The sequence below is a fragment of the Rhodnius prolixus genome, unplaced genomic scaffold, assembly GCF_049639745.1.
Source record: "Rhodnius prolixus isolate KJV_2025 unplaced genomic scaffold, Rpr scaffold_9, whole genome shotgun sequence".
Lineage (NCBI taxonomy): Eukaryota > Metazoa > Arthropoda > Insecta > Hemiptera > Reduviidae > Rhodnius > Rhodnius prolixus.
Window position 1 is genome coordinate 3,062,117 of NW_027411604.1, and position 27,764 is coordinate 3,089,880.

Genomic DNA, 27,764 nt, shown 5'->3' on the forward strand with positions numbered 1-27,764 from the left:
AGAAGCGTGGAGAGGTACCACCAGTTGTGTTCTGGTATAAAACAGAATCCAACTAAAACAGCTCATTAATCCAGACGGTTATTTAAAGATGCTAAGCCACACGGCCTGATACTGACGGTTCCACGTGTACTTGTGGCGGCAACCATTTCGACCCTTCTGAGGCAGATTTTGTGGGTGTTTTTTGTAATGTACTTAAGGTTCCTTTAAAAAAAAAAAGTGTTTTTACTTTGTAAACATTACCTTGAAGGGTGATACGAATTAAATGGAACCCTATTTATTAGTGACAACAGCTACCCTAAATCTAGTCTCTCACTTTAGCCCACCTAGAATTCACAGCTGTCCCCAAGAAATCGAACAACCATCTCTAGAATAAAACATCTTAAGCTTCCTAGTAGCGTCAACCTCTTCCTTCTGCCCAATATCATGGAACTTAGGCTCCTGACTTTCTAAGACTCCGTTTTGTTCTAAAACTAGATTTCTCGTCTTCGGAAGGTCAAATGTCTCTCTACCGGAGATTGTGGCATCTGGTAATCTTTACCAGAACATTCTAGATTTATTCCAGTGCACTGTGGCGATTGAGTTGCCATGCTCCCTAGTGTCCTGTTATTACTTTATTGGTTTATTATATTAGCTTCTGGCAACCTTTAGCCGGATTTGTTGGTCTAGAAGTCCCCCAGCGTCTCTCATGAGATGAGGGGTGGACGGGAAATAATGGGCATTTTGGATTGCCTGCGTTCCTTCCCCCTTTTTGGTGGAACCGCCCTTTTAATACAATCTACAATCTAGGCTCCTGACACCCTAAAGAATCTCTTCATAAGATGGCTATGTGTTAACTTCTCTATTACACAAATTCTGGAACAGGAGCCTCTGGGGTCGCTCAACCCTTTATGGAAGAGGTGTGTCCTTCCGAGTGGCCCAGTAACGGATGCAACAAGATGTAACTCATGACTGACACAGAATCATCTTAGAATTACCTCTGTCTGGACCAACAATCGGCAGTTTAGGCCAGGCATCAGGACAGACATCTTCAGCTCAGAACAAACACATGATCTTCTCTTACGCAGTTTACGCAATTAAATTGTCTTGTAACTTTGAAATTGTACTAAAAAGGCAGATGACTTCAATATTATACATTTCACTCTAAAGATATCATTGTCTCGACAAAACTTCAAATTGGAAGACAGTTACCCATTCACCAAGGGACATTATCAAAAGATTTCCTGTCTCAAAAAAGACCTTTACGCCAGTCTTCCATCCGTTTTAGAACCATTCATGTAACTCCTGAAGTTGCTGTCTAGTATCACGCCTGATGAACCCATAATTAAACCAATCCTCCCTGGACAAACCTGACGTTGTAAGTGTGATTCGAAACTAACATTTTTAAAGCATGAGACGGCTGTATAATTAACTCACTTTTTTTTTCTTTTTTTTTCACTAATACAAGTTCAGGAATCGAACCCAGACCCGCAATACATCTTAGCATTGCGGTACATTGTCTATAACCACTCAGCTATTGTGGAGATCTGCGGTTATTGCGTACGAAACTATTCACACTTCGTTTTCTTCTATTCTAATTACACAATGTTTTATAGCCATGTTATTGTTGTATATATATATTTTTAGCGTACCTCTCAAATATTATTATGGGCGTTGAAATGAAAACATTAAAGGGCGTTATTGTTCTAGAGCAACTTTAGCCCTTATGCAACCAGCTGTGAGCTTTGTAAGTCAGCTGTTTATTTCACTAGTGCTTTTATGTTCTCTCGGTTAGGTAATTATTTATACTGCAGAGTGCACATGTGTTAGCGGAAGTAATTCACCCACGGATTAGTACGGTTAAGACCTTTTTTTGGTTCCCTATAATCCACTTAAAGTTTCATTTACGCAGCATTTACGTTGAGGTTACTGAATAAATCATACTTATGACATAAGCTTTAGCTTAAACTGGTCTTCTACGCTGGCTTAAATGCTAAAAAAAAAAACAGGAAAAGCAATTAAAGAAATAAATTATTCAGTAATCAGCGTCATTGTTTGACTTTTGTTTAACGGAACTAACCAGTTTCAAGCATTTTTTGTTTCAAAAATCTTTAACTTTGTCTTAAAAATATTTCTAAAAGGGAATTTGTTCAAGTTTAAATGCAAATTCAAAAAGTCGTTTTTTTGGACTCATTCGCATCAACAATTCGGGCAAAACGGTGCAAAATTCTCGTATCTTTTGTTGGCAGAAAGATTTTTTCATATTATAAATTATTTTTGTCAAATGTACCGCTTTAATTATTATCATTTTTTAAGTCGCATTAACATCCGGAGATCATTGGCGTGCAGAGCTATATTTTTCAATTGAATTGTAAGCCCTCCGGACAGAGGGCTCTAGTAGTTAACAACACTGTCTTATCACCGGACAGTGAACTGCCAGAAGCTCCTACAAAGAGAGAGAAAATCTAAGAGCCAATAGCTGGATTTGAACCCACAATCTCCACGTTTTGGAACGGGCTGTACCACTGGAGCTCTAAACCCTTCCCTTAATTATTATTATTATCATTTGTGGGAAACCCTACGCTACCCCAAAGCCTTTGGGTGATAATAGAAGTTAACACCTAACCATCTTATGAAGAGAATGTTTAGGGTGTCAGGAGCGTAAGTTCCAGAATAGGTTGACACGGGAGGGGAGCTTAGGATGTTTTATCCTAGAGATGGTTGTTCGATTTCTTGGGACAGCTGTGAATCCTAAGTGGGCTAAAGTGAGAGACTAGATTTAGGGTAGCTGTTGTCACCAAATTCTTGAACAGGGGCCTCTGGGGTTGAGCCCTTTATGGAAGAGGTGTGTCCTTGCTAGTGGCTCAGTAAGGGATGCAACAAGTTGTAACATACATGTTGATCAATCGCTCCCAAATTCTTTTTGCTGGAGGCTGGATGCATTCCAAAATGTTATTACAATCTAATTGCAGTTTATAGGTGGTAATAAGTTAGAAAAAGTTTTGAATCTGATCAAATTTTTTTTTTTTTACCGCTTTATTTTATAGATAAGATTGTATGCTAACAGCATCCCCAAAGATCAACATCTACCGCTCTCTTGTTTATGTGTTTATTATATGATGGTATTTACTTTCCATTTAGGAGAGTTTGAAGATGTTCTTCTTCGTCGATCCAAAAGGTCACCAGTTTAGTCCGGCTTGTTTTAGGGTCAGTTGTGCCAGAGCCATTAATCTGCATAATATTGGACCACAGATCTCGCTCTCTCCCCTCTCTCTTTCTAATTTCAATTCCAAGCTAATTGCTTCGAAGGTTAAACCTTTTCAGCCTCGTTTTAATTCTTTCAAATCTATTTTTTTTTACCTTAAATATTCTATTCACTAAAACTAGTCTTAGAATTTATTAGACCTCCGCTTATTTCCTTTTTACAAATAATTTATAGCCCAGCCTAAAAATAGTTTTTAATGCTAGTCAGCTGATAATTTATAAGGTCAGGGTTAATAGTTTCAATGGTGTATACAGGGTGTATACGGAGGAGAGGTCGAAACTTCGGGAGGTGATTCAGCAGCTCAAATGCAACGAAAAATATTCTCTTCACTTTGGCCCGATTCTCAATAGTGTCCAAGATATTTGCATTTTTAACTTTTCCGTCGATATTCGCGTTTTACACCATAAAAACGGCCATAACTTTTCTATCCTTTATCCTACAACAAATCTGCTTATTCCAAACGAAAGAGCATTAAATTTCCTATAAATTTTCTTGGTACAGAGCCTCAAAACGATTCTTATAACAATGAAATTTTAACGCGAATATCGACGGAAAAGTTAAAAATGCAAATATCTTGGACACTATTGAGAATCGGGCCAAAGTGAATAGAATATTTTTCGATGCATTTGAGCTGCTGAAACACCTCCCGAAGTTTCGACTACTCCTCCGTACACACCCTATGTATCGTTGAGAAAATATGGGCTAAAATAGTATCTGTTTGTCTAGAAATACACGGATTAAGGAACATTTTCAGAGGATAGGGAAGTTAGTTGTTCTGAGGATGGGCTTTCTAAAGGGATGTAAGGAAAAAAGATTGCCTTTGTCGGTAGCTGAAACAGGATTTAGGTTGTAGTTAAGTCATATCCGGGTCTAAACTCTAAACCCGATCATTTATGACTTTAAAAAAAAAAGAAATCCTTTGACGGTTCTAATTCAAGGAATGCATTCATAAAACTGGTGACTACACATCCTGACACTGACCGGAAACAATTATTTTTAAGGATTTACCAAACTCTTATGTTATTTACAAGAACAGCTGCCTTATGCATTGGATATGTGTTTAAAGCTAGCTAACATATCCGGTTCCTTTCTCCTGCACTTTAAACACGATACCCACTCTGGACATTGGATCTACCTCGGTTAGCTGTCTTTGATAGTTAAGTGTGTCAAGATTACATTTTTAATTTTATTGCTTGACATTTAATATTGTTTAAATATTAGAGTCAAGAATTATTTAATTTCTTGTTAAAAAAAATTAAAAATCTAGACGTTATAATTATTATAAGAAACTATAATTAAACCATTATCTCTAGAAGAAATAACAATTAAGTTATCCTTTCTCTGTAACAAGATTTTGAAGGTGAAATTGAAGTTCTCGCAGACTATAAAGAAATTTACTCTAATTTGGATTATGTGCCTTTATATAGATTATATTTTTTAAACAGGAATGTACGTCACGGTTCAGCTAGTTCTGTTTCCGCGAGGCGGAACACTTTGTCCGTCAGTTAGTATGAACTATGTAAAGGAAATAATCATTTCTTAAAACTTTTTTGTTCAACTGTATCCGTTCTCTTACAGCTAGTAAGGGGACACGTTGCGATCAGGATACAGAACTAATATAAAAGAATTTTATAATTGTTAATTATTAAATTAATTGTTTTACACCTTTTTTTTTTTACTAACAAGTTAATTAAGTGCCAGCTCACTAAGAGCCTTTGCAGGTCTTGGTACAGTCTTCGTTCTCCAGACCGTGTTCTCTCGATACAGATAACCGTTCCCATCACCTGTTCAATGAGCTGTAAGAAGCTCCTAGAAAGATAAAATCTAAGGAGGCCAGTAGCTGGAATCGAACCTATGAACTCCGTGCTGGAAACCAGTATTCGCTAACCCCTCAGCTAATCCTTCTTCCCTTATGAGTCAGTCTTAATTTCCTTTACATTAAATGTCTAAGCTACATTTACTTTATTTTAGTTTCACCAGAGCTTTTTTTATGTATTATGTAATTGAACTAAATAAGGAAAATATTTGTATTATATATTTGTAATTAAAAGACTATCTTTTTTTCTTTTCTTAGTAATAATGATTTTTTTAGCGTACTGTTGACCGATTAAAGGCGGAAATTGAACGTAAAAATAGTTAAAGGCAATAACATCAATTAGAGCGACAGAATAACTAATTAAAAAATAGAGGAATTAAACTAAAAATTAATTAAAAGAAATGATAAAAATTAATTAATGAAAAAGTAATTTTAACAGGCAAGTCATTATGTTGACTTAAAAGACGGTAAAGGAAATAGATTTATTAATGGGTTTTAATCAATAAATTGCTTGTGTGAGGTATTATATAATCTCTGATGTTGTAACTCGATCGAAATCTTGTGATTTTACTTCTTGGTAAGTCTAAAATGTGTCTCGCGAAGACTTTTCGAAGGGGGAATTCTCCGCTGGTACCTGTATTTGGATCTGCGGTGTTCCCAGTATTGCTAGGTCGCCTAGGAGAAGTTGGAGGAAGAGTAGTTGCAGCCGGTAGTTGGAGATAACTACTCTCTGAAGGTCTCTGATGCTGTTTCCGCTCCAATGGCCTTCTTGAATATTCTGAAGAAGACCATCCCAAAAGGGAGTTCCAGGTAGTGTTATGTTCTTAACCAATAGCTGGAAAATAGCTAGGCTTTCCCGAAGTTCAGGTTAGAGCGAGAAGTGGCCGCTGCTGTGATCCTCCCAGTGCATATGCGGCTCCAACACCTAGTAACTATCGAGGCTATTCAAGAAAGCCTTCGGGATGAGAGGGAACCTGGGATAACCATTCCCTCCCCCGCATCTCTCCTCCGTCTGAGGAGCCTCTATACATTGGATACAGACACACCTGTGTTAACCGTTCTTCAGCCCAAGACAACAGTAAGACATTCCACTCTTTAATGCCATATTCTTTCTTCCTAATTCTCAAAACCCCTTTTCCACCTAAATCCTTTGCCCACCTCTCAGCAAGATGAGGATTACCTTAGTCCCTGCTGTGTGGAACAAATCTTCATACCGTTCCCGCTGGCCTACTCCAGTTTCTTGTACTCCAATTAATTCGCATAATACAGGTGGCAAATATTCTTCGAAATTTCTGTAAACTAGTGTTGTTGGAGTCATAACCTCACATTACGATTTGTGGAGGGTAAAGTGGGTGGAATTTCGAGTAATAGATATCCCTTATTTTCGAAACCCTCTAAAAATCAATTAAATTAATTTTTTTTAAATATAACCAATGGTGCTCACGTGATATTTAGTTTATTTTGAGCTTTTTATGCGAATTTAGTTTCTGTTTTTGAGCTAGAATTCACCATACCACAAAAGAAAACAAAACCTTGGGTTTTTTGGATTCATGTAACCTCAATACGTGTTATAAAATGACTGATTCAGTCAGCTGTGTGCACGCCATTCATTCTTTAAGTATGTAAAACGTCTGATACGCTCCTTAGTGGCGGAAGTAATGACGTAACCACATTAAGGATGATGACTCCTCTACCATACCTATTTGAAGACGTCAGTCACATAGTGGCTAATTCTAATTGTTAACAGCTTTTACCTTTATGGGCCGCCACATCGTTCATTATTCAACCAGCCAGTTGGGCTCTAGATTGTTGGTACCAGTTGCATACTTAATGAGATACTTGAGGACTGTTTATGTACACTTGATAATGGTAAAGGCTTGGAGAGGATAATATGCGGGAAGCTCTCTCTCAAAACTTGGTTACTAAGTTTAGCCCTATTACAAGGCGTGGTTCGCTTCCATTATCATAGTAAGAGTTACTAAGTGACATCGATGGAGATAACGCGTAGTAGTGGAGGGTAACCAAAGGTAACTTCTCAACTCCAAATTGATTCTTCCTTCACTAGTTCTCCATTTACATTTACAACGTATTTTATTTCGTTGTCTATAGTTAATAGTTGTATATAATAATTTTGCATGTAATTTAAGTATATAATGTAAGTATAGAACATATAGTCCTTAAAACTATAAGATTATTATTATATTTACTAGTACGAGAAGAATTATTATATTTTGGATCTATTACTTGTAATAACCTTTATCCCTGTTATCCAGAACTAGACAATATCCTTGGAGAAATTTCTTCCACTTCTCCTGGAATATCCTAACACCAAGTTCTATCCGGTTTTTAACGCACACATTTTCCAGGATTAGATAGAAATGCGGGGGCCTTATATGAAAGTACAGGACTTTCTTTGTCACGTGTTTGTTTATGTGTCATCCATAGTCATTTGCAAATCATTGTCTCTTGGCCATAATACGTAGGACAATAAAAATAAATAAATAAATAAGAAATAACGTTAGACGTATTCATGTACCACGTACAGCCAATCACCCCAGACAATGGCCCCCCTAGATTATATAGTTAAAAGCAATAATAATTACACTATAGCCTGCAGGCATTCTTCTAATGTGCTATAGTGCGCTCACCCACACAGAACTGCATCGCCTATCTGCTTTCGCCGTTTGCTCGCAGCGTTACCACTGCCCACGCGTGTCAATATACTAGACGATAATGCATGTGTATAATAAATTCACTTTGTTTGTAAACATGTGCATTTTTTTATTTACTAAGATAACAATTTTGTATTCTTATTTATGTAATTTATAAAGTAAATGCTTACTTTCTCTTTTTGGAGTAACCAATTTCCTCTTGCACCCACATTGAAGTGCACTTTCATGAACAACAACCCTGTACACTTCTAAAACTTGAATGAACACTACAGCTTAAAAAGTGTCTAAAAAAATAAATAAACATTGTTGCCGGTTATGAGAGAACCTGTAGGCCGACAGTCCATTGAAAAAAGACTTCGCTTGATAGGCTTGGCTATTTGATAGGTTGGAATCTGGATGACGTTTCCATTTATAGAACGATGACATCATTGAAATGATGATTGGCTTTATTTGTTTATTATTTTTTGATCCTTGTACTATTTACTGTTTACTGATCTCAACCTGACCAATGTAAATCTGATGTATATGTAAGTTATATATATCTAGAAAGAGATAGAAAGCGATCTACATGAATGAGGTAACCTGCTTCTGTGGGGTGATCTCATTGAATTAGCATAGATCGCAATAAATACCTCCTTGAGGAGGAAGCAGTCTGGTTTGGTTGTACTGCTCATTCCCCGGGCTAGTCCTTGGAATTAATTAGGAACTAATATTTCTTTTATATCAAATAATAAAGCTGACTCAATCCTGTAAATATAGGATACCTTTTTCATCCTGTTCGATTGTGTGGCAACTTGCAATCCTTCTTTTCTACTTGTTAAAAAAGAAAAAAGATATTCATAATTAGATTCCAAAAGCTGGATTCAGAAAGAAGTGAACTTTAGACAGAAAAAAAGAAAAGTTAATAGCCTACTTCCGGTCCTAAGTTCCCGAGTACTATATCTATACCATGTACCAGCGAGAGGAAATGGAAAAAAAAAAAACTACAATTACGAAAAGCAAAAATCAAGATGTATATATCTCGGTGTAAAATGTGTTAAATCAAAAAACTAGTATGCAATTATGTGCCAGCAAAAAAAAAAAACAGAAAATGATTGCTAACAGATTGGGATGATCGTGTGTCTGTGAACAGACATGTAGCAGGATCTCAGCATTCTTATAGCCGCATACTGCTAAGCAGCCAGGAGTCGTGATCCTGAATTCCCAGTAATACCCTCCATGCAAGCTCCTAACTTACTTCATTATATCGCTTTTTTAACAGCAACCATTATGTAGCTTTATTAGGAGAACGTATTACAAAATATGGTAAAAATTCATGTATTTTGGACTTTTATTAAGTCCCTCTTATTCCCCCCCCCCAAGGAGGGGGAATTGCAACATCTAATTTAATCCCCTCCTAAAAACTTAATTCTTTACAAAGCATTTTTATTGGTTAGTTCTGAATCGGTTTATATAAACCAATTTATCCATTATACTTATCGCGTTCTGTTGTTGTTGCGGATTTTCTATGTTTTCACTCTTATCAGATTAAAATCTTTGTATGGTCAGCATTTTCTTGGAGGTTCCCTCATTGTTTTAGTGAGCATGAACTGACTTTTTCTTTTTAAAAAAAAATTGTACGTGGATTCGGTGTTGTAAATAAAATTATAGGTTTTATAAAAAGTTGCCTTTTTCTACCTTCTATTTCTCCGGAAGTGGTACGATCGTACATTTCAACGGAAATACAAGATATGTGGTACCCAGATAAGGAAAAGTGTTGAAGCGTGTCATATGGTATGGCCAGTAAAACTCAGAAACTAAATTCGCTGAAAATTCAAATTTGGTACTTATTCTACAGGGCTACCAGAAATCGAATACAGGTTTTGTTTTGTTTTTTGTAAACCAGTTACTATGGTTGCATACTTCCCGTAGGGGGGAAGTGGATTAGCCACTTCTTCAGGGTACTTGGCGTCCCTGCGGGTATCCCCAGTCTAACAACATGAACGTGAGCAACATATACTGTTACAACCCCAATACATTTTACACAGTACACATAGGGTATAGTCCATCTGTACAAGGAGGAGGGGCTTATTAGCTCGGGGAATCGTTGTGCCAGGATTGTGATCAGGATGAGGAGGAAACGGCCTCTCATCGTCGAGCGGTTGCGCTATGAAACCTTTGGATCTTTTGAGACCAAAGGAGATAGTAGCGCAAAAAGAACTAGTAAGGAAAGTCCCTTAACCTCTTTAGTAGAGGAGGTTACGTCTACTAGATCCAAAAGGGAGCTGCCACAATACGCCTCTTTTGGCTGCGGTGACGTGGGGCCTTAGGTTCCGTCCCGCTTTTCTAATCTAATGGTTGCATAGAACTTTAATTCAAATCATTTTCTTGGGATAATAAGGATTAAAAGCTTTCATTAGTAATTATGAATCCTTCTAAAACGCCATTTAAGTCTATCAATTGATGGACCCAACAATTGTGCGACGTTGAGGAGAATTACATGATTGATGGCCGTAATTCTGCCTAAGGTATGATTACGTTTGGAAATCCTGTTCTCTTGAGCGACTTTGATCTCTGGGGTGGTAGCAATGGACCATCTGGGCTTATCTCGCACAACAAGACTAGAATGGAGCCTAGCATCTCCACAGTATTCTTATTTAAAATTAACCTAACACTTTTGTTATTAACTTTTGTTATTATTTTCTGTTACAGAAGGAAACACCATCCGATGTTAAGCTTCATATGGCTGCAGTAAATGGAGACTTGAGGTGCATACGACGTTTGTTGGACAGTGGAAAAGTGCATGTTGATTGTTCAGACAGGGTGAGTTTTCCTTCGCTTTTTTTTGTGCATTTTCTATTTTCCCTTTCCTTTGGCTTACCACCATTCGTGCAGATTTCTATTTTGAATAATTTTTTGTTTTCCACGAGAAATACCCGTTCCCAAGGTACTTTGAATAAGACAATAATTTCCGTGGAGAGTGGTATAATCCAGTCGACTGATTGTCCTACTTATTATTCAATCAGTCGAGTTCGTAATCTCACGCAAAACTTTTTCAATCTCATAAATAAATGAAAGTTCATGATATAAATATAAAAATTAGATCAGCTGTTTTCCATTATTTTGTAATAAATACCACTAAACAGAAAATAGATGTGAAACATGTGGACACATTAATCAGCTGATTCTATTAATTATATTTATTTAATACCCCCTACTTTACGAAGACACAGGAGTCACCAATGCCTTTGCAGAACGCAGGTGTGAGATCTAGGCCATTCTAAATAATTTTTTTTCCCCCTTTCATAAATTAATTTGCATAATATTAATAATTATTATTGTTTATGCAATTTGTTTGGAACGAAAATCTATTTCTTTTTAATGCAAGCTGCATTTTGCTGATGCAACTTCGTAAAGTGTAGAAGCTTTTACAAGTGTCTAGAACACGTTCTTAATCTTTCCTCATTATCATATGGCGGAACTCTGCTTGATCTCTTTCAGCCTAATCTCTTCCTGTACCACAGCTTCTTCTCCTTAGATCGGTTTTTGTATTTTCCATTATTATCTCAGAGATTGATTCATCAGTGTAGAGAATTGGATTTCCATTTCTATCATACATTACTCGTGCTTGATATCATGTATGATAATTTAAACTTTTAGTCCAATTCTCTACACTAAACTGATTACACTGATAATGTATGAAAATCTGAACCTCTGATAATGGATGAAGATCTGAAATTGGCCAGAAACTAGAAAACAAAAACAAAAAAAAAGAAGCGTGCTCCGGAAGCTAAAATCAGCAATAAGAATAACAGTGCAGTCCCACCCGCATCTTTTGCTTTTAAAAAGTGTTGGTCTAAGTCAGTGATGGCGAACCTATGACCCGCGGGTCAGACACGGACGTGGGTTGATTTAGATTTTCTAATTGTTGTGGATAATTTATATTCTATCTGTATTTTTTTTTCAATCACGCATTGACACAAAAGCAATTTAAATTGCTATCCATAACCTTTAGTTTGATCATTACAATTCTAAAACGCAAATGACGACAAATGCTTTTGTAGTATTTGAAATAAAGCAAAAAGTGTTTAGAAAATATCAAATGAAATGTATAATTTTACTCATATTTTGTTTTTGTTAAAAAAATCGACAACCCAAAGCACAAATAACCATATTTAGATTTTTCTTCAGATAAAACATACTTTTGTAAGGTTTTGTTCAGTTATGTTTGTAAAAAGAGACTTCCATAGCCACTTGTTTCCTCCCGTTTTACCCGTTAAGCCAACTGAATTTTAAAGATGTTTAGTTTTGAAAATATTCAGTTTAAAATTTTTAAACTTAACTCTTGTGCAAATGGGCATTAGTGACCCAAGAGCTAGTACCTAAAAAAAATGAACAAAATTTGACCCACGTCCTAAAAAAGGTTCGCCATCCCTGGTCTAAATGTAAGGAATTGTAATAAAATCATCTCCTCATTTCATCTTCTTAGATATTGCAGTTTCCTGTAGCTGAGTACCCCTAATCTAAATTCACGCCTTCATCACGAATTAAATAAATGCATTTTTTTTTTTTTTTGTAATGATTGATACAAGAAAGTTGTACGGGTTGTTCTTGTCAGATGTTTTGTTTAATGATTTATTTAAACAAAATTATAATACTAAATTTTTCAAGTGAACAGACATTTTGTTGCCAGTAAATTTACCTTACAATATATTACTTCCGGTGGACTAGTCTAGGCGAGAGAGTCCAGCTGCCCAAGGGCGTTTTTATTTACATAGAAACTAGTTACTTTTCTTTTAAGCGCGGGTATTTTGCTTTTTTTGCACGCTACATTCATCAACTTGTTTAACAACATAACTACAATGCTGTTAACGGAAATGAATAATAATAAATAAAAGCATCATGTAAGGAGATCGCAGATATTAAAAAATAATGTTGAAAGTGTTGACAGACTGACAGACAAAAAACTATAAGTAATTTAATATACACTTCCATACTTTATTTATTTATTTTTTGAACACGTCACAATTATTAGTGACGTTTTGATGTTTTGGTTTTAAACATAATTGATTTACGTTTAGTTTTTATTAATATTTTGAAATTTTTAAACTAGACTTTCTTTTTTTTTTTACTGAACTGCTATCTTTGAGTGAATTTTCTTGACAGTTGAAGGAATGACGTCACAGAGTGCCCAGCATCGCATTTGCACGTCACCATACTTCCTGTCAGGAGGATGTCGTATACAAACACACTAAAAAATCATCCATCTCAGTATTCTGATATCCTCATCCAGTTTTTAAATTAAATCAAACCCAAGAATGGATTCCATGAACTCCATGGATTCCAACGGCATGAGTAAAAAGTTTCAATTCTTCTGATTCAACTCAATCAAAATTCAAACTTTTTTTTTTTCGTGAACAAGCAGGTTTCAACCTGCAAAAGTATGCAGCCGCCAGAACGAAACCAGTATTTTATGTTTCTTGTGAAGACTCCTGTAATCCTGATCTCTTGAAATCAGGGCTTGAAACCACACCACCTATTTATGAATAGACATTTTTTTTTATTTTTTTTTGAATGGATAATAAACAAAGCAGGTCTTTTTAATGGTTATATTTATGTGTAGACGTTGACCGGATATCCGTCTATAAATAAAATATCGTATTTTTCCCGTTAACCGAAATAAAAAAGTTAATGAGATAAAATATTTACTAAATAAAATAATTAGTTCAGAATCCATAATTGGTAGCAGTTTTTAGCAATTTCCGGTCTTTTTTGATGATGATAGGCCTATAAATGCGGCCTTTTGTTAAGTTTTAACCTTTTATTTCCTTTTTTGTGTCTTAAATTTTTTTATTTTATTTAATGTGTGTCTCAAGATCTGACGGTGCCCAGAGGTTCTTAAACTATCTATTAGGTACTGTGTTTGTTCATTTATTTTATGATTTTAAACATTTATTAAGGTAATTTTACATTGTGTAACAAATAGTTTTGTGAAAAATATCTTAACGTTGAAATTTAAATTCCTTAATATTTATTTAAATAATAAGTAATTATAAATAAGACCCCCGGGCTCAGATCGACCCCCCCTACTTTTGTTAAATAGACCCCTGGGGGTCTATATAGACCACTTTGGCGACCTCTGCTCTATAGAAAGTGCAGGCGAATAACAAATATACTTGAACTATAAATTTCTCTTATTAACCATTAAATGCAATGTTTAATATTAAACTGTAAAGCTGTCGGTCTAGTTTAAAAAAAAAATAATAATAATAAGCAAAAAACACCTGTTGCATACACATAGCCTATGAGAGGAGAAGTTGAAGGCGAAGGGCGTATTAACGGGATTTTCTATTTGATTTTCCTCATATATACACTCATGTGACAGGTATATATATATACATACATCTGTACGTCACATGTTATATTGTGCGAAGATTTGTATAGCTGTGAGTAAATACACGTTTTTGTATGCGAGGGTATGTCACAATGTGTGATGGTGGTTAAAGCCACCCAGCATTCTATTATGCTATCAAATGATGGAAGTCAACAGTGGTTTGTATGTGTTTCGAAACAACATGGCTTCCGGTTTGTTCGTTTGGTGTATACATACATATATTGTGTTGGATTTAATGGATCTATTTGTTATAATGGCACTGGTTTCTCCTCTCATTCTCTCTCTCTCTCTCTTCCACAGAGTAAGCCAATCCAAACCCGCACACTCAGGGCCTCCAAACAGGAAACCAAAAAAAAGGTCGCGAGCGTACTTAACGGTTGTACTGATGACAGAATTAGAACCTAATTGGTCATGTTAGTCTCTTAACATTGTCTGTTAGCTCTTGAGTCCGTCCGCATTGTTTGGAAACATAATCACGATTGTGAGATCTTAACGGATTTCCACAGTCCTTGTTTCCGGTATTCACCAATTAAAGAATAAAAAAAGAAAAAAGAAAATGCTCTTCCATAATTCATGGTAAAAATAACCATTAATCGATACTGCAATTACCTAAAAATAATTACCAATTATAATTTTCCTTTAGTTAATGTATTACGTAATAAACCTACAACGTATTCGTTCATAATTTTACAATGCATTCCTTTCACAGTCTTTTGCCTGTCTCAATGAATGCACTCCACTGTATGAGCTTTTGAGTTCTCATAATCTGAATATGTATTTTATTAAAGAGTTTAAACTTACTTCCGCTTTCTTTAGCTCTAGAGCGTAATAACCGAAAGGTTCTTTGCAATAAAAACAAAAGGAGATAAGTTATTCAAGTATTAAACAGCAGCATCAATTTCCTGTCTCCTGGTCAAACAAAAGTCGAACGACCACCAAGAGTACAATGTGTTGTGTTGTTACACCTGGTTTAAATAAAATCATTGAACTCGTTTTAGAGAAAATTTCAAAATGAAGATAGATTTCCGGTGAGAATTCGATATCGAAAATCTGGAAAAAAGATCGAATAATTTCATAACTCAATATTTTTTTTGCAACTAAGGAAGTAAAAAAGTAACTAAAAAGTTATCAAAAAAAGAAAAAGAACCACACAACTTCCTTCCTAATCTGGACAACAATTTTGTCGCTCGAGTTGTAAATTCAATTTTTTGTAATCCTCTCTCCATCTTGAAGAGGAAATACAATCAAGGATGTGTCCCGCCCGGCCTCCAACCTCTCTTTCAAGATGTTCTTACGACTCCTGTCTCCCTCCTCGTATTTCACCATGGTACAGATGGAAATCCATTTTTTCCTCAGTAAGTGAATCAATTTTGTGCTTTTTCTTTTCTGTCCGTGTGTCTGTGTTTCCACGTAAACTCCAAAATTGGGAAAATGGAAAAAATAGCACAAAGTTCAGATAATAATAATAATAAAGTCATTTATTTGGTTTCAGAATAATTTTTTTAAATACAGGGTGTACACTGAGGAGTGGGCGAAAGTTCGGGAGGTGATTCAGCTGTTCAAATGCATCAAAAAATATTCTATTCACTTTGGCCCGATTCTCAATAGTGTCCAAGATATTTGCATTTTTAACTTTTCCGTCGATATTCGCGATTTTCACCATAAAAACGGCCATAACTTTTCTATCCTTTATCCTACAACAAATCTGCTTATTCCAAACGAAAGAGCATTAAATTTCCTATAAATCTACTTAACCCAGAGCCTCAAAACGTTTCTTATAAACAATGAAATTTTTACCTTAATCTCTAAAAAATTCGTTCTCGATGATTTTTTTTAAAATTGTCAACTCCATTTTTTCAATGATTAATGAATCAAGGAGTCACATAATTTCAGAAAAAAGTTTCGCATTTATTGAGCTTCAAGACTATATGGATAAAGGATAGAAAAGTTACGGCCGTTTTTACAGCGAAAAACGCGAATATCGACGGAAAAGTTAAAAATGCAAATATCTTGGACACTATTGAGAATCGGGCCAAAGTGAATAGAATATTTTTTGTAGCATTTGAACAGCTGAATCACCTCCCGAAGTTTCGACCACTTCTTTCGTATACACCTTGTATATTGAGTTATTCTTGAAAGCAGACCATCACTATTGAGCATAGGTCTCTCCCACTGAACTCAACAATTCTTCATCTTTCGCGTTCCTAGTCCATAATGGTCCAGCATGTTGTAAATTGTCATCCGCCCATCTCTTTTTTTTTTTGTCTGCCGAACTTTCTTTTCCTGAATCCCATGGACCAGTTAGTAAGTCGATTAGTCCATCGACCATCTTTCACTCTCATCAGCTTTCCTGCCCATTTCCACTTTGCCATCTTCACCTTTTCTTATAATATCTGTCAAACCAGTTTGCTCTCTCATAACTGTGCTCTTGACTTAATCCTTCCGACTAACTCCTAGCATACTCCTCAGATAATATAAACATATATAAAATATTGTTCCTCTGTGAAAAACCTTGGTATCACTTTCGATCAAAACCTATCCTGGAAAAACCATGTTTCCCAAATCTCTCGTCGTTCCATCCATATCCTTAAGCAGTTTAATAGTTCCCGTCACCTTTTTCCAATTAAGACCCGGCAACTCCTAGTTTCCTCTCTTATATTCCCCCATTTCGACTTAGTATGGCGGTCTTTCTGGTGATATTGAAGCTAAGCTTAAGCGCCTCATGAACTGCTTCATAAGATTTATTTTCAGCATTTCCAGAGACTCTCGCATTTCGCACTGCTACGATGAGTTGAAGTGGCTTTTTCCTGTCTATCGCCGCCAATATTTTTTGGCTTCTTTCCTTTTTCAAGTCATCCAGTCTCAAAGGCCTTCCTATATTTTTCAACTCTTTAAGTTTAAATCCTCCATCCATTCCCGTAACACTAGATTTCGCTCATCTGATCTCTATATTCCCTCTCACCGTACCTCATCCTTTGACAAGCTCTTCCTAATACGTGCTACCTCTCTCTGGAACTCCTTGCCTTCATCTGTCCGCCATGCTCCTACCCTATCTATCTTTAAATCCCGTCTATTCAGTTATCTCCTTTCTATCCAGCTTCCTCCGAAATTCTAATTGTTTTAATTTATTTCCTTAATTTCTGCTGTTATTTTTATTTTCACTTTTTGTAAATACTTATTTATTTATTTAATTTCTGTATAATCACAGGCTAAACTATGAAGGCCTCTATTTGTTCCTGTATTTATTCTTAGGGGACAATCGTCCCAGAATAATAAATTTCTTTTATATTTCTATTTCTATAATTTCCAACAATTGGGGCACAAGCCTCTCTCCTACCCCAAAAATGTATCCCCATTTCCCGTACAATACACGTTTCTCCAGGACTCAAGAGTTATTCGAGTTGTCCATCTTAATAAGGAACATTAAATTCCAAGTTTTATAAGTAAACTAAAAGTACCAATCGCTTTTTTGTTTACCATTGTCTCGTGACGTATTACTAATACGTCACGAGACAATCAACTTAGGCTCTTGTCATCTATAGTTAGGCTAAAAATACGTGGTAAACATTATCGTCATAAAAAAAATACTTCATTTATTACTAAAAGGCTTGTGGTAAAAAACAAGTTTTTACAAAATATTTAAACCACTTTTACTTTTTTTTTCTATGTGAAATTTTGTCTTGTAGTTGATTTTATGTGTACATGTATTTTTTTTATATTCTGACTAAAAAAGAATATGGCCGTCGTCTCTTGTCGTGTACTAACTGCTATGTACCAGCAGCTTTCAGCAGCTACATACTTGTTTTCACTGGCAGTAACTGGTGCGTTAACATTATCTGACCTTTATATATATAAAGGGTAGCCATTTACGTCACTGCATAAGCTTTTAGCGGTTAACCAACTAAAAATTTTTACAAGCTCATGGATTTTTACATTCTATTTACTATATGCTAGTGGAGAAAAAGAATTTTGCGACCATGTACCATTTCCTCTATAAAATTTTCATCGTAAATATCTGTTTTGAGATCATCCTGAGACCGGAAAAAAGTGATTTTTAGAAAACCCCTCTGCCTCCCTCCTCCCTTTTGGTGGTTTGTGGGTACGTATATATTTACAAACTTAATAAAATATAAATATATTTGGGGTTTTTTTGAAATCATTTCACCAGCTTAAAATAATGTATTTACTTATACAACGCACTTCTGAAATACTTGTGCACTTGAATGATCTTCTACGTAGCGGAAATTTCCTTTGATGTTCATCAACCTGAAGGCGGTAGAAAAAGGATTCAGTTCAGTGAATTCTCCTAACCTCGAAAACATCTGCCAGATAATGTTAGACTGTTATCATTCAGAGGAGAGAGGGAAGTGAACATTAGTCTTCTTGTTAAATGAGTATGAAACTATAAAAACCTATGTCATATAAACTTTTAGACCATATCTAAAGTAAAATAACAGTTGCAACTTACAAGTCAGTAGCCTTATCAAGCAACAAGCTTAACCCCTTAATGCACAGTATTTTTGAAAAAAACCGCTATATTTTATACGATTAAGTAAGTGTTATAGCTTACAATCCCGTGTAAATGATAAATATTAATAAAACGATTGTTTTTCTTTGCTTTCACATTATTTTCAATTCTCGATTATATTCGAGTGTGAAAAATTATAGCAGCATAAAGTACAACGCCGCTCGAATTATCTCGAGTGTGCACAGTTTGGCCAATTTAGCGCGCTCGAGTTAACTCGAGCGTGCACGTTAAGGGGTTAAAGGAGAAACTGCCTGAGCTCCTCCATCGACAATCTAGTTCTACGAAGATCCTCACTTTACCCTCACAAACTCGTAAGGTATGGGCAGGGCCGGATTTTCCTATAGGCTAACTAGGCTTCAGCCTAGTGCCTCAAGATCCAAGAGGGGCCTACATTCAAATTGTTAGCAAAATTAAAATTACACTATTCTAAAAACAGTGAACAATAAAACACTGTTTTTTAGTGATGTATCAATGTAGTGATGTATTTTATTATCTCTCATGTAATTTACAAACTTAAAAGTCAATTTCATTGCGGTCATTCAGTTTAACAATTAAATTCAGAGTGGAAAATAATGATAAAAATCTTCTCCAGAATTTACAGCATTTCTCCCCCCCCAAAAAAAAAAATCTGCAATCGCTAAATAGTGGGTCTATTATTATATTAATTTGGTGAAAAAATTCAATTTTCAATTATTGTTCTGTGAAGTACTTGTTGTATATGCTTATAATTAAAAAGTTTTGAATTTCACATTTATCATTCCAGCCAAATCATTTAATATATTATAAATTTATTTATTATTTATTGATTTCTTACAATTTTAAATTATAAATTATCAATATCTTTTAAATATAAGGAATTTCAGGCAACACTGTTCTACAACCTGAGAGAAACCTTCTCACTTCGGTCCATGTTTTAACATGGTGAAGCGGTGTTGTGATTTCAGTAGTGGTAAATAAAGTTTGACTAGTAGTGAATATTTTTTCAAAAAATCATACAAAATTAAATCGATTGAAGAAAACTAATAGATAACTTACTTAAAACTTGTACGAGTGGCAGTTAATCTGTAGCATTATTACGTCTAACCTCTGCCAACTAAGAAACAATTGTAAGTACTCTTATAGTATGTTCTATATCCGTATAGAAAAATAATGTGTTAAATTTAAATTAGAATATATCTTAGCAATTTTAATTTGTAAATTTCTATAGCTCGAAGTTAATCTAATATTCTAAATTCAATAGCCTTCCTAGCGGGCAGCCTTTTTCTCTGAATTTAGTGTTTGTCTTCTAAATTATTGAAACTATTGCAAGAAAAATTTAATATTTCCCATTGTGGAAAGTGTGTATGGACTCTCAAAGAATGAATAACCAATATTTATGCTTTTAGCTCCAAACTGAAACTAAACTTCCAACTTTTTTGAAATCGAGTTGCCCACAGCTCGTGTCTAATGTGGTGTAAAATTGAGTAGAATATATGTTTGGCAAAATTAGTTGATTAATGAGATCCCAGTTGGTTACCTTTAGAAGTATAGGATGATTTAGATAGATTTTATAACTTTCTCGAACTTATATAAATATATATATGTTTATTAGGTGGAATAAGTTCATTAACAGTTTTTATTCCCTAAACTAGTGAAGGTAGGTAGCTCGTCTTGATGGCTGTGACAGTTTCAGTGTCTTTCAATTTTAATAATTGTTAATAAATGTCCTCCAGACTTAACCTTTTTTTTTATGCTGAAAGACTAATGAATGTTTGTTCACTTCTTTTCAGGACGGTACAACACCCCTGATATTAGCAGCTGCAAATGGTCATATTGAATGCGTTGTAGAACTGCTGGATCAAGGAGCAGATCCCACTGCAAGGAGACATGTAAGTTATAAAAAATCACTTAATTTTAAATATAGTTTCAATTCTTTCAAATGTTCTATTTGGAGCTTAATTTTCTTATAGACTGGAACCACAGCTTTATTCTTTGCCGCCCAATCAGGATATACTGATATAGCCAGCATCTTGTTGAGAAATGGCACACCAGTGGATATCCCAAGTGTGGTAAGTGGTAGATAAACCTTTTTTTTTTTTTTTAGCCATTCAGATTCGTTGAGAAGTGGGTTTAATATGTGTCATTAATGTCAAGTATGTGGATTATTGACTATCTATAGCCAGTCGAAAGACAACTGTAACTCATGATTATGAGTTACAGTTGTCTTTCGACTGGCTGTACCAATACTATAGATACACTGTACAAGTCAAAAATATCTAGCAAGCCTTACCAATAATGTGCACAGTGCTCTCTGAACGTTTTTCTAACGTAATTTTATACGATCTTTTGCTGGAAGACCTCAGAAGCAGTACGATCCCAGTTGAAGTAGCTAGAACATTTCCCGATGTTAAAAAGAAAATTTTGCTAAATAACAATTGAAAAATTGGTGTGTGATGCTTCAAAATAAAAGATGTTTAATACTAATTCTGTGATCATAAAATTACTGTTGCAATAAATTCTTGAAGACATTGAAGAAAAGAATAATCTATTCGAGAGTCATAATTTTCTGGATAGCCAGGCGGTTCATTGAGCATGTAGTCTACGAAGATAATTTCAAGGCAGTACAAGACTGTCTGGTTTCGTTTTCTGATAAGTATTGATTATCTAGCCATTTGCATACATTTATTGCGAAATTTCTCCAACAAAGATGTAAGGCCAATCGGTTGACCGAAGGCGTCTTTATGGGCCTCTGTAATTTGGTGAACACATGTCTTGCAAGGGCCTCTTAACGTTAGTTGGGACAGAATGAAGAAGAAAGGGCATTATTTAGTATGTCCTGTGAAGGGGGGCCTTTTGAAGGGAAACTCCCTGAGTCTTCAAAATTTCCGAGAAATTCCTTTTCATACGCTTAATTCCAATCAAACAGACGGTACTGGATGGGTGCTCCAGTAATAAATATAAACAAAATTTATTTTTTCATATATTATCTTCAGAGTTTAGAAGGCCCAATCTCTGAAACATCCTAGACCCAGAGTGCTCCCAAGACTTTCATTTTATTTTATATATCGATTCAATTTATGGGCGGAAGTGCCGTACCGTTAAAAGCATTGGATGTTTTGGAATAAAGAGAGGAGTACGTAGATCCATATTAGAAATTTAATGTTGTTTTGAACTTTGTTCATATTATGAAACAATTTGATCAATTTTAGCGTGTTATATCATCATACATCAGAACACAAACTAACAATCACTCATATAGAGAGATGAAACATGTACCATATTATATGGCCGCCATCACCACTAATTAGTATGACCTAGTTACCATTAATAATGTTAGCCTGATATTTACTTAGGCAACGAATACTAAAAGCCAAGCCTCTCCACACTAATTCAATTTTTCTTCAGTACTTTATTAGTAGAATAACTTGAGTAAATTTGTAATATTGGAAAAAATTGAGTTTCAAATTTTGAAATAATAAAATGTATTTATTTTTTGTTTGATTAATGTTTAATCTAGGATGGAGGGACACCATTATTTGTGGCGTGCCAATATGCACACTTGGACATGATACACTTGTTAATCAAACATGGCGCAAGGGTCAACAATCAGATGAAGGTGAGCAAAGCTTTTGTCCTATTTTTCCTTCTTTTTTTTCTTTCTTTTTCACGTTTTAAAAACAAAATTTCTCCACAGGATGGTGCTACACCATTGTTTATAGCGGCACAAAATGGACATTGCAGCGTCGTGTCGCTGTTACTCTCACATGGTGCCAAAGTGTCGCTAGCACGTCTGGACTCAGCCACACCGCTCTGGATTGCTGCACAGATGAATCATAGTGATGTTTGTAAGATGTTGTTACAAGCTGGACATCCAGTAGATGCGTTACGCAAGGTATTGTCGTTTCGTAAAGATTTCCTATCCCGCTAGAAAACGCAATCGAAAGAGGTGTTTTTTTTGTGCCCTTAAAAGTGCCAAATGTCTCAAGTTCATCCAGAAGTGTGCCCACCCAATATTCAACATCAAAAGGATAAAACAATTAGCGAATGTTAGACTAGTCTTCTGGATTAATTGGATGAAAATATCGGAGGCACGCTTACGAGTTTCGGACCTTCATCTATTATCAGAGATAGATTAATCTGTTTATTGTAGAGATTTCGAGTTCACTTATGTTTCCGTCTCGCTCTGCACTTTCTGACTCTGTTTAGAGGATACAGTAAGCACGCCTCCTGCTGTGTCGCATAAGAGGAGGCCACAATTACTAATAAAATAATCATTATTCGCCGCGACAATAAATGCACCTGTTTACAAAGGAAACTTGCATTGGGAAAACTAAGGTATTTAGAGTAAGGATTGTCGGCATACTCGATTGGTTCGGCATCCACCGAAGGCTTCCATTTATTCCTATAAAAAGAAATTTGTGGCTGGAAAACTAGTAATCAGAATGGAGAATTTTTGACTCTCAGTTGAAAAGTCTTCCCCCGCCTTTTGCCATCTACTCGTACGTATTAGGATTTGTGTTTCTAGAAACGTAATAGACAGGTGTAAAATCTGGCACTTTTCCAAGAATAAAGCCCCATATCTCGTTGAGAGATAATATTTACTAGTAGAAATCAAATATTTTATAAAACCTCACGATTTCTTGAATTATAAAATATTTTCTTGTTTTACAGAATGGTGCAACGCCTTTGTTTAAAGCATCGCACAAAGGGTACATAGATGTGGTACATGAACTGTTAAAGTACAAACCTAATCTGGACATTCTTCCGGTAAGTAGCAGTTTTATTTTAATAGTTTTCCTGATTATGGCAGGATCAGTACTAAGGGCTCGATCGGCAGTAACAAAACAATGAATTACAACTAATGGCTCGATCAGCAGTAACAAAACAATAGTTACTACTAAGAGCTTGATCTGTAGTAACAAAACAATAGTTACTACTAAGGGCTTGTCCTGTAGTAACAAAACAATAGTTACTACTAAGGGCTCGATCAGCAGTAACAAAACAATAGTTACTACTAAGGGCTCGATCAGCAGTAACAAAACAATAGTTACTACTAAGAGCTTGATCTGTAGTAACAAAACAATAGTTACTACTAAGGGCTGGATCAGCAGTAACAAAACAATAGTTACTACTAAGGGCTCGATCTGTAGTAACAAAACAATAGTTACTACTAAGGGCACGATCAGCAGTAACTAAACAATGAGTTACTACTAAGGGCTCGAGATTTTTTTGTTTAGTTATTGGCTAATTACTATGGCCCTCACTGATAAACCAATCGTGTTCTGTAAGAAGGCGTAAAACCAGAAATTAAATCATTCACGTTGGATCGTACCCGCGTGTAATATTGGCTATTTTCCTTGACCAAGAACTAGTGGGATAAACTTGTTTATCTAAAAACTTTCTCTTCAGCACGAAGCTCGTACAAAATTCATAGATAATAGGGAACATCTCTCGAAACCGTTTATTGTCTATCGAAGAGGCAAGCACATACTAAAAATATTAGTTTGCTGGTTTAAATAAATGTGTTATAAAAAAACTTTTCATCGACTATTCATTGCTTTTAATGTCCGTTTATTAAAACTAAAATTGATAAATTTCTTTTCTTTTCTTTATCCTCAGAACGGTGAAAGTGCCCTTCATGCAGCCTGTCTATTTGGACATCTGCCCGTGGTCAAGATGTTGATCCGTGCTGGAGCTGATCCAAAACTGGTGAACCAGGACGGGGCGACACCTTCAGAACTGGCCAAAAAAGGCAACCATTCCCAGGTGGTACATTATTTGACCCAATGGCAGATCTATGTACATTAAGTATATACATTTTTATACAAACTATGATACAATAAAGAAAAAAAGTACCCAATGGGAACATCATATTAGTCAGTATTAGTAAAAAACAAAAAAATAAATAATATTACTGCCCCTATGTGTATTTTTCTTTTTTAAAAAAAAATAAAATAAATCAAGATACCGCTGTATTTTATTAAATTTGATTCAAAAACGAATTATTAATGAAAAATGAATAACCCAATAAGTATATAAAGATTTTCAGATCAATAAAGTTTCAATTTTTGATCAAAAATAGAATAACAAAATTTGTATTATATTAATTTTTAAATTAAAAGTAAACAAATTTATTTCTATAGAACTACAAACAGTATATTGACAATATTATTGAAAGAAAAATTCATTAAAAATAAAAAAAGATGATTTGAAAAATGAAAAAACTTCATTTTTCAAATATTTTAAAAATAATTTCGTAGGCGTTATTGTTTTCAAATCTTGAGTACATTTCTTTTTTGTAGCCTGTTCATTTTTTATAATAGTTTCTTCACTAATAATTATAAATTAAATTAGTATTTTAAAAAAATGTTAATATTTTATACCAGTTTGTTTTTTACAGTTGTATAGTGCAATGTTTTTAACAAAAAAAAATTAAGGTTACAAGTATTTTTTGCTCTAATTTTTATTTTATATAAAAGTTTATAACTTAACTAAGTACTGTCGATTTTTAATTATGGTTTCAGCTACTAGCAATACTAATGGCTAATAAGTTAACAACTACACGTATCTATATGTTCTGAAGTTTTTGCCATCTACCTTTGGGTGTTCTATCCTGTTTCATGATCCAAGTTTACGAAAAAAATTTCGAAAATTCCGTATTCTTCAACAATAGATTTGTTATGGGAAAATTGGTGAATACTTTATTACTTTCTCTTTAGATTGGTTGGCGAATCTCTTACTAGCTAAAAAAGTACTGGCCAGGTGAAAAAAGCAAGTGACCTCTCTAGAATCATTTTAAAACGTAGAATTCCCAATGATATTAGTCTTGGAAGGAAATGTTGCAGTATTTATAGTCATAATGTGATCTATAAAATCTCTTAGAGTCATAGACAAAAGTGTATGAAACATTTATAACTTGTCCTAAGTCGGGCAAAAAAAAAAAAAAAAAAAGGCCAATTCATTTTACTTGTTTGATGTACCCAAAAAGAAGTGGTGCTGTCGGTTTGATGGTTTTGTTTAAAAAAAACTTTCTGGACCCATCGTGGCATCAAAATTGAATATTGCATTTCTACAGTCGCGATCTTACATTTTTGAACTATACTATCCCTTCACACATATAATAACTTTCTAAGACAGGGTTATACTTCTTTTGAAAACACAATAGTAATTCTGCTCGATTGCTATACTACCCTTTTCGAGCGAAAGAGGAAGTAAAAATTTGTATACGTTCAGTACTCTATAGGGAACTTTTGCAAGGGTACGATTTTGTTGTGTGTGAAAGATTAAGACGGTCCCGATTAAATTATATCCAACTACTTACAAGATAAAACAAATATATTTCTTGGAAAATTTACAGCCGCGAAATTAGCATCTAGTAAATGTGATGAACGAAAAAGATGAGCACAAGAAAAGCTAACAACCCTCCGATGGGAACATTTGTCGAGTAATCGTGAGAGCAGTTTGTATCTTCGGTTTAGTTTCTGTCTCTTAAGTTTAGTACACAGATTCCAAGTGAGTCCTTTGTCTAGATAAAGTCCCAAGTAAGTAAGAATTGTACCATTCAAAAGCACTGGAGAACAGGTGGCTTTCCGAAGTGTGTGAAGGTGATGTTATATTTTCTGTGTTCATTTTAATACTTCTTTCTTAACATATTCAACAAGAACACTTATAAGATTAAAATTACTTAAATCTTTCAAAAAGGTATTGCTATTTTCTTATTGTTTTACAATTTTATAAATAATTTTGTAATAATTATAATAATAAATGTGGTAGATAAAATTGTTGCAAAAGTATTGCCGTATAATATGTTGATTATTAAATTTAGAATGTAAATAAATTTTGTTTGTAAATTTTGTGTTATCTGTTTGGAATTCTTTAATATTGTAAATTAGCATAAGAAAGAAATTAAAATCTTGTACAAAAAAAAAAAATGTTATTTGTGGAAAACATTAAAAACAAATACAAGTTAGGAAAAACCTCTGGTTGGTTTGTTTTTCATTTGGAGGACTAAAGGCTAGCACTTTAATGTTAACAAGGTAATGGTCAGCAATAATAACAATAATTTTTGGTATCACTCTTAGGCATAGTAATTATATAAAATTCTGACATTCATCCTCAAAAGTTGGCTTCAATACCTAAAAATGCTTTAAATGATCAAAGTTGAGATCAGCGATGGAATGAATTACTTTTTAGTACTTTATATTTTATCCAATAAAGCGGCTACTAACCTAACCGAGCGGCTACAGGGTGCCCGTTTGTAGTAACAAGTTTCGGGATTATATGCTTCCATATTATTATATTTTTAAATTGTATTTTGATATACTGTAGTTTTTTAAATAGTTAAAGTAATCGTGAAATAGTTTTTTAAAACGAAAAGTAGATCGCAGGTTTTATATTATTATTATTTTTTTTTTTATGTTTATATTGTATGTATTTAATTTTATATTTTTATTTCATGTTATCGTAAGTTACCTTAAATATTTTTATGGTTAAGAAGTTTGCCATAAATTTTATGCCAATAAATGTGTAAATTTAAGTATAATACACATATACGTATATATATATAAAATATTGATGTATTATATCAATATTTTATAGTTTATTACTTATTTGTACCTGATGTTATTATTTATGTAAAATAAAATACTTGTTCACAAAAAAAAAATCCATCTTAACTAAAATACTTCATACAATAAATAAATTATTACATTCCTATTTAAATTGATACATATAAATCGGACCTTTTTCCGCGCTTATCATCCATCTTCTGTAACTGATTCTTGTTTTCAAGTTCAAAACCGGTCAATAATACAAAATACATGCGTACTATCAAAAACCTGAACTAGAAACCCAACCACATTTTCAATGATTTTTGTATGTGATAAATGCCTGTAATGGTCCGTACTACCTTTCTTAAGTTAACTTGTTAAAGGGTTACATTATTTGAAATAATAAGATAAATGTTAATAAAACATGAACCGTGTAATTAAAAATATATTTAGAAACATATAGCGGCAATTTGTTGGTACAAAATTTTTGATACTGTTTATAGGTAAATAGATAGATAATAAATCTTTATTATAAATATGTACAAACAATACAAACATGAAGTACCAGTGAACAGAACTATCCTAATAATGGTATGCGGAAAGCTT

The 27,764-nt window shown here is 34.3% G+C and overlaps 1 protein-coding gene across 1 annotated transcript in view; it reads left to right on the forward strand.

Moving 5' to 3' along the window:
• Positions 1-26,927, forward strand: part of LOC141454080 (uncharacterized) — a 59,246-nt gene extending 32,319 nt beyond the window's left edge. Inside the window, exons 2-8 of the mRNA XM_074127891.1 lie at positions 10,421-10,531; positions 20,400-20,498; positions 20,580-20,678; positions 22,127-22,225; positions 22,304-22,501; positions 23,281-23,376; positions 24,229-26,927. Of these exons, the coding sequence (XP_073983992.1) occupies positions 10,421-10,531; positions 20,400-20,498; positions 20,580-20,678; positions 22,127-22,225; positions 22,304-22,501; positions 23,281-23,376; positions 24,229-24,417 (891 nt within the window). The 3' untranslated portion in view covers positions 24,418-26,927. The remainder of the gene's footprint in view (positions 1-10,420; positions 10,532-20,399; positions 20,499-20,579; positions 20,679-22,126; positions 22,226-22,303; positions 22,502-23,280; positions 23,377-24,228) is intronic.
• Positions 26,928-27,764: the final 837 nt, after the last annotated feature.